The sequence below is a fragment of the Motacilla alba genome, chromosome 2, assembly GCF_015832195.1.
Source record: "Motacilla alba alba isolate MOTALB_02 chromosome 2, Motacilla_alba_V1.0_pri, whole genome shotgun sequence".
NCBI lineage: Eukaryota > Metazoa > Chordata > Aves > Passeriformes > Motacillidae > Motacilla > Motacilla alba.
This window is the reverse complement of record NC_052017.1, coordinates 5,436,899-5,450,517: the sequence shown is the minus strand read 5'-3', so window position 1 is coordinate 5,450,517 and position 13,619 is coordinate 5,436,899. Positions and strand designations below refer to the sequence as shown.

General features: G+C 38.6%; 1 protein-coding gene across 3 annotated transcripts in view; it reads left to right on the top strand.

Annotated features, from left to right (window-relative positions):
- The window catches only part of ACVR2B (activin A receptor type 2B), a 106,707-nt gene extending 93,915 nt beyond the window's left edge, over positions 1-12,792 (top strand). For all 3 annotated transcript variants that reach the window (XM_038127253.1, XM_038127252.1, XM_038127254.1), the window contains exons 10-11: positions 1,356-1,486; positions 3,693-12,792. In XM_038127253.1, the coding sequence (XP_037983181.1) occupies positions 1,356-1,486; positions 3,693-3,887 (326 nt within the window). In that variant the 3' untranslated portion in view covers positions 3,888-12,792. The remainder of the gene's footprint in view (positions 1-1,355; positions 1,487-3,692) is intronic.
- Positions 12,793-13,619: the final 827 nt, after the last annotated feature.

Here is a 13,619-nt window from a genome sequence, read left to right as displayed (position 1 = left end):
CTCATCTTCAGAAATGCACAGTCTCATGAGGTAAAATGCTGGAGGAGCAGGGAGCTGGGAGCACAGTAGGGTAAAACAGTGGCACACAAATCATTCATATAGGAATTGCCCTTCTCTGCTGAGGTGCCCCAAATAGCCACTTTCATTTTTCCTGTCATCTCCTACCAATTCAGGCAGCTGAGATACCCCAGGTGCCACACACAGCACCACTGAGTCAGAGGGAAGGCTTCCTCTGGGATGACAGGGAGTTACAATGAGCCTCATCTGCACTTCAGCTCAGAAGTGATGTTGTATAAACAACACGCTTAGCTTGCAGATCACCAGTGCAGCTCTTCACAGCCTGGGTTCCTCTTGGAGGAAAAGGAAAGTCATAAGTGACCCTGATTGGAGTAAGTGTTTCAGTTTGGTTTAGTGACTGCCACTGAGTAAACAAGAATAACAATAAGCCACTTTAGTGATTTCATTCTTTAGAGAATGTTGGTGTCACAATTCATGACCAGATGAAGTGGTCAGCTCTTTTATTTTAGTCTGGAAAGACTTTTTTGAGGTATCTCTGCTCTGAAAAGAGGTCATTTTTTGCTACTGAGAAACCATAAGTGGTGCCATGGAGCATCCTGAGAAGCCCATCAGTTAAGCTGGGCTGCTTTTTCTGAGAGAGCATCTACACATTGCCAAAAGCCAAATGATGTTTCAATAAGGAGAAGTTGCTGCTATCATCCAGCATCTGCACTGATACTCACAACAGTTGTCTCATTCCCGTGGCCCTGGGCAGTTCACAGCCATAACTGGTATAAGTAAAACGTTCAGAAATCATTTCACATTTAGGAGCCAGTACTTGGGACAACTGCATCTGGCTCCAGTGTGTCAGGGCTGACTGAAACCTATGAACAAACCAGATCACAAAGCAAGAAATTATGTGTTGTATATACTTGACCTTGTTAGTCAGTGCTAAAATGAAGTTATGCTCATGCTGAAATCTTTCTCTAGGTTATTGCGTGTTGAATTGTTGTGTTAAAATGTGGGGAGGATGAGTTGATCTGCTCTTTATATTAAAATAAATCACGGATTACCTGGCAAACTCCCTCAAGGAAATGGTGGGGTCTGGAGGCCTGGCTGAGAGTTCGGATTCGTAACTCGGCGAGGTGGAAAATGCACGGCCAGACAAGCAGCAGGGGCAGCAAAGACCATTGTGCAGGAGGAATGTAAATCACATTTGTCTGCAGTGACATGTGAACGCCAGGCTTTGTTGCAGTGGGTTGAGGTTGCTCCAGAGCTGCAGCTCGCTCATGCATGGGGATGCTGGGTCTCTGCAGAGGCCATTCTTACCCTAACCTGATTCTCTGTGTGCACCATAGGTCCAGTGGATGAATACATGCTGCCTTTTGAAGAAGAAATAGGTCAGCACCCATCCCTGGAGGACCTGCAAGAAGTGGTGGTTCACAAGAAGATGCGCCCCGTGTTCAAGGATCACTGGCTAAAACATCCCGTACGTCCCTCCTGGTTAACAGTGGAAAACATTTTTCTGTGTGCTGGGAATGAGGGATGTGGTTATGCATTCCCAGTGTTAGCCAGAGTCAGCTCTGGAGAACGAGGGGCTGCTCAACACCTTTGTGTTCCCTTTTCTTTTTATCTCTCGTTTTTAGAGGGTAAACAAGCTGAATAATCAGCTAGTGCTGAATGTGGAGCGTGTGGTGCTTTAGTAGGGCTCCTTTAATATGGTGAAAGAATGGAAAATGAAGTCCTTTCATTAAGAAAAAGGAAACCATCCATACCATTGGAAACAGACTCCTCACAAGCTGGATATCATGCAAAACTTGGAGCAGTTTATGCAGGAAAAATTAATTAGATGTGAAAGCAAGCAGACAATGAAGCAAAATGCAGTGTGGGTTTCCCAGAGGTGGTTCATTTCAGGCTCACGTTTTTAATAAAAGACCTGATTATCCTTAGATCAGGAAGATAAGAGATGATGACATCTCACTGGGCTTCAGTAAGAAGTCAAATGCCTCTATTTTGTATTTTGCCCAAACTGCTACAGATTTTGCTAGACCCAGGTGTACTAACTCATTTCCCAGAAGTTAGGGAGAGCTGTAGATTGTAAAAAAAAAAAAAAAAAAAAAAAAAAAAAAGAGTGTTCCACTTCAAATGAGGGCTCAAATAAGAGCTACATTCTTCAAACACTGTTGAATTCAGGTTTTTTGGGGATATTGAGAGAAGTGATTGCAAACAAAGCAAATGGTTTCATAGTAACTGATACAGTGCTGCCAGCTCTCACAGTTTCATCATGGGAATCTTAATACTCGTCTTTTAAAGCTTCAACTGAAGCTGAATCTTGGGATTTATTTTGATATTAAAAAAAGCACTTTTGGGGCAGAATGCGACCAAGCCTTAGAAAGCAGATGCTTAAAAAGAACCACAAAAACAAATATTTAAAGTAATTTTTGAAGCTTATCTCATTGTAGTTGGCATACTGTGGAAAAAATACTTGTAGGGGTATTTTAGAGCATTGGTTGTGTTGAGTGGATCTCTCCACCCACTGACAAGGTGGTGCCCATGATGCCTTAAAGATATAGAAATAAAACAACACACTTTTGAGTCAATATTAGCACAGGAGGTAATATAAATACTGGTCTTTGATTGGAGGCCTCCAAGGGCAGATGTAGAAAAATGCCCACCCCACACAGGGCGAATGCACCTTTATAAGTTTAGCTGATTAGCATAACTAACAAGAATCCCCAATTAGAAACACAGATGATGAAGCAATTCTCCCTCTTGGTTCAACCTCTTTTGAGCCCCTCAGTTGGTAACAGCTGCACTTTTTTAATGAAAAAGTGGCTTGGGAGGGTAGCTCATCCTTGGTTCTCAAGAAAACACAAGGTAGGATAGGAGCCTTTGGAATGTTTTTTGTCTTTCTGCCTGTCAGGGTAGGAAAAGTGCTGGAGCTAGCTAGCAGCTATATAACTATACAGCAATAGTCTACAGAGCTACGAACATGTGTGAAGGAAATACAAAAGCAAAAATCACTTTGGCAATCCTTTGGTTGTGAGTTTGATCCTCACACGGGGTGCCACTAATGTTGATTTTTTTGTTTTTTCTTTGTTGAGGTTGGGATTAAATTGTGAGATGGTATTTTTTGTTTGGATTTAGATGTTTATTAGTTTTTATTTATATTATAGTTTCATAAGTTGTGAGTTTTATAGTATTTTACTAATAAGGTAAAAAATGGAGTTGTATTTCTTTTATTATTAGGTTTTTTAAGGGTAAACTGTTTAAGAAGTGTTACTTAAATTATTTTTAACTTAATAGCTAATTACTTGTGTTTTGTAATGTTGATTTTTTAATTTAATTACACAATATTACTTAAACTTATGAAGAAGAAGGTGAAGAAGGTAAAGAAGGACTAGTTTCTGTTTTAAAACTTCTATTTTGTTTTATATGCATTATTATATTTTAAAGCTTTAAGCTTTTTATTATGTGATTTACACATTTTTATTTAAACTGCACACTTATAATCTTAGTTCTATCATTTAATTTTGGATGTTTTCTCTATGGCTGAAGGCTAAATGCAGCGTTTTCTTAGAGGGTTAGCGTTTGTTAGTACAGAAAGTTTAAAATTTTCAGTGCCCAGGTTCTAGCAGCCTCCCCCAGGGCAGGTGACCTTGCTGAAGGTGTTTTCTCGCCGTTGCTGTCCGCAGGGCCTGGCGCAGCTCTGCGTGACCATCGAAGAGTGCTGGGACCACGACGCGGAGGCGCGGCTCTCGGCCGGCTGCGTCGAGGAGCGCATCGCGCAGATCCGCAAATCCGTCAACGGCACTACCTCGGACTGCCTCGTCTCCATCGTGACGTCCGTCACCAACGTGGACTTGCCACCCAAAGAGTCTAGTATCTGAGTCCTGGCTCCTGGTTCGCTCTTGTCTTTCCAGACTCAGTGGATTTAAAACAAACAAACAAAAAAAACCGACAAGGAAAAGAGTTTAAAGAAAAAAAAAAGTACAAAAAAAAAACAAAATCACAAAAATTCAACAAACCCATGAATGCAGCTGCTATTTTATCTTGACTTTTTATTATTATTGTTATTATTATTATTATTATTTTTTTGGATTGGATCAATTTTACCAGCACATTGCTCTACTGTATTAAAAAAAATGGACATTTCAGCAAGCATTCAGGTGCCGACTAATGAATGCAGAAAAGGTGCAGGTACCTCAGAACCTCAACAAACTCACTTCAGTTGTTTTTATTTTATTCAGTTTTCTGGGTTTCTCTTTATCAGTTTGTCTTCTGAGCGGAGCATCTGTGACATAAAGCTTATGTGACATAAAGGAAAACCACCTACCACCTTCGAAAACGCAATGCTGCAAACTGTGGAGGAAACTTAAGACTGTTATGTAAAGAATATACCTTCCTCAAAAGCATTTTTTCCCCATGTTGGTTTTGGGTTCAGTTCCTTTTTTATTTTTTTAAATTTTTTTTGGAAGTGAGCTTCAGAAAAAAACAGCAGATGTGTCTTTTACGGATCTAACGGGTGTCATTGTAACATGGGAAAAAAAAGTAACTGGGCAGAGAATGTTAATTCTTGATGGTATAATTGAAGGGGGGAGCGTAGAATAGGGGTGGGGAGAGTGACGTTGGACTTGGCAGCATTTGGGGAAACATCATTTGCTATGGAGCTACTTCTCAGGTAACCATTAGAGGAGGGGAAGGACATTTCTGGGCAGAGTATTTACGGCTGCAGCGTATGGAGAAAGCGGAGTTAAAGAGGCAGTGGTTGGAAGGCAGGCTTGCGTTCTTCCTCCAGAGTCTGGGGTTGGGCAATAAAAGAACAAAGCAGGACTATAACTTTTATTTTTCAATTCCAGGTAGGAAGGATGCTTTCAATGTCATCAGGACAGGTGGGGAAGTGTGATTTCAGAAGCACTTTGGTAAAACACTGGAAGATGAGAAAATTTTTGCATCTCATTTTAAGTGTGAGTCAGCTGAGAAAATTTGGCCTTGGGTTGATTATCTCTCAGCCCAAGCTAACGGTGCAGATGGTGGAAAGAGGAAAAGGGTGAAAAATGGTTATATAATTTTTTTTCTTTATTAATTTGGGACTGGGGGAGGGAATGGAGGCAGCTGGCTCCTGTAGCATCTGAGAAGCCTGAGAGCTGCCTGGCTGCAGGGAGCTGAGGCGGCTCAGCAGCAGCAGTGATACCCACAGCACCTCTCCCACTGGTTTCTTTGACGCTGCTTTCTCCTTACTCTGTGATGAAACTCTTTTGTCTTAAAGTGGTGCATATTCGAAAATACCGTTACTCTTATTATGCCATAAACTCGCTCTAGTCAGTGAATGTTCCTAATGCTGCTGATTCAACATTGAAATATTTTTTTAATTTGCAAAACATGCAATGTTTAAAAAAAGAAAAAACTTAAAAAAAAAAACCAAACACAAAACATACACACACACACGTTACGTGGCTTCCGAGGTTTAAACTGAAAAAAAATTAAAAACTTCATGACCACAGACCACCTCAAACCAGAAATACCTCAGAATTTTCTACTTGTATGAGTTTTATTATATATTTTGTTAGTTGTGTTGTCTTGTAGTAAGTATATTTTAATGTAAGTTGGCTTTTATGACAAGGGAGTTTTAAAAAAATTAAAAAAAGAAAAAAAGTTCCAAAATCTTTTAGGAAGTGCTACCATTTTTTTGTTGTTTTGTTTAATAAAGCACCATTGTAAATAACTGTATACAGTTGTGGAATAACTGCCTATATAAGGTACCTGGGCATTATTCACTCTTATTTGTGAAGGCTGTTTCCATTCTGTGTTGTTTTGTTTCTTTTTTTTGGTCTGTTTTAGTGAAAGGACAGTACATCATTTTTTTTTCCTTTTCCTTTTTCTTTTTATTTCTTTTTAAATTTTTTCTTTTTTTTTTTCTTTTTTTTTTTTACTTTGACTATAACATGAATTCTGTGTCTTGCTAGACTGACAAAGTTATGTCCATTGGATGGCCAGATCTTCTAAATTTTTCTTTGTGTTAAGCCAAAATGCAGTCCTAAACTAATCACCCTGTAATGGAAATGTAAAAAGTCTGTATTATATATAAATGAATTGGACTTCTCTCCACTGCCAAATTATCAGTGTGCACTCTTGCACAGACATAATTTATTAAGCAAACGAAACTGCTAATTGGAGAAAATATTAAAAAAAAATTGAAATATATTTCTTGAAAAGTATAGCTTTAAAACCTAGAGGTCACAAATGAGGACATGGTCCTTTATCTTGAAGAGACGTTAAGAGAATTGCCTTAATTTGTCTATCTGAATAAAGTCTTAACCTATTCTTTCAAGTTACTGAATGTATATTGCATATTAGTATGTACACACATGTAACTGTGTTTCCGTGTGTAGGTTTGAAAGTTTCTGTTCCTTGATGTGCTTCTGTTGAGAAAACCTTGACAAAACCAGACAGAATGATACCGTTTTGACCCAGCCAATGTCCCTGGTGGCCATTGGCACCCTTGGGCCTGATGCTGCAACATACCTATGCTTAGCATTGAGGGTGTAGGTAGCTCTTCTGGTGTCATGACATTAGGCACTCACTTAATGTTAAGTGTGGTTGTAAATGTTTGCAGGATCAGTATTTTTCATGTTTAATACATTTCTGCACTGAGATTTATATGAAAATGTGACTATGTCTTAGAAGTGAAGTGATGTAAGGGTTGGGGTGGAGCGTAGAGCAGTTAAGACTGAGTGAATACTTGTTTCAAGGTGGGCTTGCTCCCTTTCCCCAGGGAATGGGAGCCAGTTCCTCTTGCTGCAGAAAGAAAAAAGCTGTACTGTCTTTTAACTGTTAATATCTGTTTGCTCTTCTGGATTTTTTCCTTCAGCATTACGTATTATAGCTAAAACAGGCTCATTACAGCAGTTGCTTTTTTATCCTGATTTCTTTACGAAGCTTTAAAGTATTTATTGAAAGTGCCATATTATTTTAATAGCCTATTAAACAGTGTCTGAAATCTTCTCTTTTGAGAAAGCATAAACACAAATTCTCACATGTAGCTTATCTTACTGCGGGGAACTGCACGACCGTACAAACCTTGACCGAATGTTGATTGTAAAGTGTTACATCTTCCTGGTGTAATGGTTCCTTATAGATCATCTTGTCAGCAGGATTCAGAAACTGATTGGAAAAAGAATTTCCAAATTGGGTGTGTGCTGGGTAACAAGTTTTATGTGTATGTAGGTACGTGTGTCTTGCTATTGCAGCATAGAAGGAAATCCTGAACTTTTAATGTGTACCGATTTGGAAAAGGTGTTTTGTAAACTGGTATTTATTTATTTTATTAACAAAGACAAGCTCTGATTAACTTGTTGGTCTTTCAATAGCTGAGCTGTTAAGCAAGTAATTTCCTCACCTCTAATCCATTTGAACTCATTGACAACATGATTTTGGTTCTGTTTGATACTGCAGAAGCTTTTTCCAAGTCAGGAATTGGGCACATCCATAGGTGTAGCTGTCATAAGCAACTGCAGCTCTTTTCCTTTTAACACTCCCTTGAATAAGACAGTGACAACACCTCTTATGTTACTTCCCAAGTGCTGAATTTTACTTCCCATTCAGACTTAGAGGAAGCAGCTCTTCAAAAATTTGGCTGCAGAATTTTATCGGTCACCTTCCTCCCTCACATGGAAGTTCTTAGGTGACTATTAACACTGAATATCCTGAGTAAAAATTCTTGACTTTAGGAGCCAGGATTCCCCATCTCTCTGGTGGAACTCCCTTTTATGAATTTATTTCACTGGCTGGGCTGGTTTCCTAGGTGAAGAAAATTTGACTCCACATTTTTCAACTGGAAATACCAGAGGAACTAAAACTGGGGTGGTTTTTTTGAGGTAGTAGAACTGTGACTTGCTGATGAAATTGCATTAATACAGCAAGGCTGGAAATTGTATATTGCTTATATTGAAATATACATGCATTTTATAAGAGATGGCTATAAACCAGTCTAACCATCAGTTAAGTAGTACCTGGCCTATTCATTATGATTAAAGATTTTAGCTGGTCCGGATCTTTAAGAAGTCTCTATTTAAGACAAAAGTAACCCACTTTTTATTCTGCTGAAATTCTCTTACAGAATATCTTTATGTGCTAGACAGTTACACCTATGTAAGTGCAGAGGTCTTTGTTTTGAAGAGAAGGTCTGTGAGTGCCCCCCAGTAACTCCCCTGTGTTTTCCTTGGGTCTCCTGACTCCCTGCTGTTCCCGCTTGAAGTCAGTGGTTTCAGTGGAAGCAGACATTTCCAGGCTGGCTGGGTCAGGCCTGGCTGTTGGGAATCCTGATCCCCCTTAACATCGCAGCACTGAAACATTTTATTCCTCTTGTACAACCTTCCAGGCAGAGCTTGCCCTGTTTTGCACGGAAAAGGTTTGGTTTCACTTAGCATGGAAGGAACTCGCACTGCAGAGGAAGGTGCTGGGTGATAAGGTGTGACAGTGCTGTTGTTGCAGTCCTCTTCAAGCCACACTCTGCTTGGGAAGTTGCTAAGCAGGAAGTGTCCCACAAGCTTTTGTCACTTTTACATACAGGATATTGTTTGGTAACATTGTAAATAAAATAGACTATATAATAGAGGAAAATAAGGACATTTTGACTTTTTTACTTTTGGAAATATATATATATATATATTTTAGTTACATATACAAACAAAAATTCTACATTGTGTGAGAATTCTTTTATACCACAAATTATTTTTGTAATGTCTAATATGTTTCTGCAGGGAAAAGGGAGAAAGGTCTGTGTATGCACAGCAAATAAATAAAGAAATATATATATAATGTTTAAATTAAGTGTGCACTACATCAAAGTCTAGAAGATAGAACAAGTGTAGCCTGAAAACAGTTTGAGGAGCAAGTTTGGATGTACTTGGACATGCTTTGAGGATGGCACTGAGTATATGTTTAGGTTATCTTGCATGTCACATCCCTTCTGCAAAGATGCTCATTGCTTTTCTGTGGCCATCTTCAGTTAACCCAGGAGGAGTTTTTTCCCGTGTTCATGCGAGTAGCCACGTGTGGGCAGAGTGTCTTTTGGCATATGCTGTGGTGCTGCAGTGAGTTGTGAAGTCAGGGTGGTAAGAATTTACCGAGGCCAAACAGCCGGGCTGATCTCGCTCGCTGCCGTATCCGCTCACGGCAGCTGTGTCTGCTGCACTGACAATATGATCTGTAAGGAGCTGCTGCCAGTGGAATCCTGATAAAACCAGTTCCTAGAAATTCCTTCTCTCTGAAGTGGCACAACTAATCAGGCTTCACCAGAGCACACAGCTATGTGCTCTGCGTTCCCAAAATCAGATTTAATAGTCTGTGTTGGAGGCATTAAAGAAAAGGAGCGCTGTCATGTCCAAGGTCCTACTAAGAGAAAGAGCTTCCCAAATCTGTGTAAGCAATCCAAGGTATTCTACAACTATTAAAGAAAAGAAAGGGGGAAGCCAGGGGGGTGTAACCTAATTTTCCTTTGGACTTAAAATTCACTCCAGTCTTTTTAGTCCTCTCAGCCACGATAGCACAGTGGGTGAGAGGTACTGAAAAAAGCTTTAAACCAAACAACACATGGCACTGCCTTGGAGCTGGTTTGACAGTGTGCCTTTTGCCATTAGTGCTCACTAATTCAAGCCGACTCCTGCAATTGCTCAGTCCCTCAGCTGTGTTCTGGTGAAGTCCTAGCCCTGTGGAAACCAGGAGGAGGGTTTCCATCCAACCCTGTGTGACCACGAGTGTGTGTGTGTGTGTGTTCCTGGAACACTTTCTAAGCACACCTGGTCCCTTATTTACATGGGACTTCCTTTTCCATGACTTGTTTTAGGGTGATGCTCAGTTCCCTGACTGAAGTAGTAGCCTATGGAATAAGCAGCAATGCTTTTTGTCAGGACACTTCCACAGAAAGAGATCATACTTGTGTTATGTCCATCCGGCTGTTCTGACATGTAATGCTATTCTGTTGTGCCTTTATTTTTCCATGTAAAAGCAACTGCTGTAAGCTTTCTTTTTCTTTTACTAGTTTATTTTTTTTATCTCTGTCTGAAAAAAAAACACTTTTCATTGCCCAGCTGTCATTTCTGGATGCAGTCTGTGATCCAAGTATTTCAAGAACCAATTACCTCAAACCTCATGTTAAACAGTGTTGCTATCTGGATTCTCCTTGATACTACAATATTGTAACATACACAAACAGGAACCTTGCTCTATGTGGGTGTTTATATATATGTATCATATACATATATACATGTGTATATATGATATATATATGTAAATGGAAAGTGATCCCCAAGGACTGAAGGAAAAAAGCAAAACTTATTTTGTATTCCAACATTGAAACCAAAAGGGCTTTTCTGAAGCTCTATAATGGCATTGTGCTGGATATCTACAAAGAAAAAGTGTTTTCTGAAAAGTGCTTCCTTTATTAGCCTTTTATTTCAGTATTTTGATGGGGCAGATGATGTGAATAAAATACTACTTCTGCATTTTTGGCCCATTTTGAAGCAGAAGCCTCTTAGTCTTTCCAGTTGTTAAAATAAACAAAAACTCAGTTTATAACATTCCAATAAGGTTGGTATTGCAAAACTCAGACATGTTCTAGGAAAATTCCATAGCTTCTGGTTTTGTGACAAGGAAGGCCATACTTCATTCAATTTTCCAGTGTTTTGAGGAACTGAAGTTTAACCAGTAACCATCCTAGTCAATTAAAATCCTAATTCAGTAGTCACTGGCATCTCTGCATTGCCACATTTGTTAAAACAGCAAAATAAACTCCAAAATAAAAAACAATTGAAACCAAAAATCCAGCCGTGACAGAGGAGGAGGAGATTGGAGCATCTCATGGCTTTGGAAAGTGGGTTTAGCAACTTTGTGGATAACAAAAAATATGTTGGCAAGGCCTAGAACCTGTCTGGCCCTTTCCTTTTCCAAATACCTACTCCCAAGAACCAACTCGTAAAATCAGACCTTCAACTACAGCAACTTCTTAATGGTACTTTGCTGAAGAGAATTATGTTCAGGCTATGTTTTTGGGGGAAAAATAAAAGTGGGACCATTTTTAAAATTACCATTTTATTTTATGTGTTGCCCTCCCAAATGTCTGTTTGGTTTTTTTTTAAAATGTATCCATGTAGTTGATACAACATTAGTTTGTATTTTACTTGGACATCATAGTAGCTTTCCTGTAGCTTTCCAAATTCTAATGAATTTATCATTACCAGTAATTCATTTAATTACTGGTAATGAATGGATAGTAATTAATTTACTGTTACTAAAGGAAGAGAACATGATATTTCCCTATTTTTTTCTTGACTGCCTAATGTTTCTATGGCTATTGATGGTTGATGATTATTATCTCTGGTAAATCAAAGTACTAAAATCTCCCAGGAGGAGGTATTTTGCAATGCTGCTGGCCTTCCAATGGAATAACTATGATGCAAAAATCAATCTCGTAGTGGGTGAGGATGGAAGGAGGTGGTTACTGCAAACTAAGTAACATTTTTGGCCTCAATTCTATGCCATAAGCCTGCACAATGCCATTGTCAATCTGTTCAAACTATCTGCTTATGAATTCTGCATGATCCTCATGATAGAGTTGAAAGCCTGATCTTTCACCTGTTAATATTTTCACATTTGTCCTTAAGTTTGACAAATTTTGTACTGTAAAGTTGACTTAAGTACAGTTTGATGTCGATTCTTGTGGAAAGAGCTTTCTGCATGTAACATTAGATGCATACAGTTAAACAACACAGCATAGTACAAAAACTCACAAGAAAATGTTTTGGCACCAGCAGGAAGAAATCTCACCCTAACCATTTTGTCATTTTATAACCGTCCTATTGTAAGTTTTACCAGCTACTTCAAAATTTGTGCTTTATTTAAAGAAATAAAATAAAATCCTAAGACTTGTCTAGCGTAGTGGAATATGTGTATATCAGTTTTAGGATAAATAGCTAAGTCTTATTACGCTGTGTTACTTAACTTGTATATATAGAGTATACATAAGAGTTTGCAGTAACCTGTTTCTCCAGGATTTCCAGTTGGAATGGATTTAAACTCAAACTATGAGATTAAATGATTTAGAAGATTGCAGAATAGACTGAGTGTAAATTACAGGAAGCTCTATCAGATGGTGAAATAATTTTTAAAGAGTCTTTTGGTCCTTGGCTCAAATTCACTAAGTACTGTTTGTATACCAAGATATGTGAAATGTAAATGTTGTAGGTTATATTTCACTCTTGTAGCTATAAAAATGTAGAACAGAGATAGCTTGTACTACTGAGTTAACAAAAGTTATACTAAAGTATCCTGTTAAAGAAAAAAAGTATAGAGAGTTAAGCTCGTTGCTGTAACCCCTTTTGGATTGAAGTGTGCTGATTTTCATATAGGTACATTTTATATATATATATATTCTGCAGAAGTATACATATATAAAATGTATGTATAAAATGGCCTAATGCAGACATCCATTGTATTGCAGTTATGAAATGAAGACATTTTGGAAAGAACATTGTATCATAGTTCATGAATTTGCAGTGGATCTTTGTTCCTTTTTACTGTGGTATTTTAGAAAGAGTCTCAAGTTTGAAATTAGATCTGCCAAGTTGGAGTTTTGCTGCTTCAGCTTTGCACTGGTGTCCGAATAAACCAGTATGAATGTAGTATTTGCCCTGTGTGAAGCAGCTACACCCCAACAGATAGGAGGAAAAAAACCTAGAAAGAACTATTTCAAGTTTATCTTTTTGTATATGAAAATAAACAGTAAATTACAAATAACTGTTTCCCTCATTGGTGTGACATTAAAACTCATTGTTATTTGTCTTTGGCATCTAGCTGGAGGATTTCCTTCTTTGTAGATGAGTGTCTTTAGTGTTTCACTGGCATTTCTGCTATCCAAAGTCCCTTAAAAGTCCCTGCAGAGGCAAAGCAGAGGCCTGCCTCTACTACCCATCACTTGCAAACAGTTCCAAAGAGAAGTGGGATTTATCTCAAATTCACAGAACCATAGAATGGTCTGGGTTGGAAGAGACTTTTAAAGATCATCCAGTTCCAACTCCCCTGCTAAGGGACACCTTCCACTAGACCAGGTTGCTCCAAGCCCCATCCAACCTGGCCTTGAACACCTCCAGAGATGAGACATCCACAACATCTCTGTCCTATTATTATTATAATTATAATTATAATTATTATAATTATTATTATAATTATTATTATGATTATGCTTATTATTTAATTTCCCTTTTGAGTGTGTTGCCTCTTGTAGCACTGTGGTAACACTGCTTATCACTCCTAGCAAAGAACTGTTCACACAGGGCAATACGTGCATGGGAAGCTGTATCAAGGCAGTGCAGCAATGTACTTCAACTGCCAGAAGCCAAAGGCAGGGGAACTTGACCAGGAAAAAGATAAAAATTTAAAAAAAAAAAAAAAAAAAAAAAAGCCTGAGTTCCCTGTACTCATAGCACCACACTGAGGTCTGTAATCCTCACATGAGGTATGAAGATGCCCTCAGCCACACACTGAAGCATGGCCAGACCTCTCCTGGAAAGCTGCCTGCAGTAAAGTGATGGTGTGAGCATGAAATCCTTAAATTCTGATCTTTT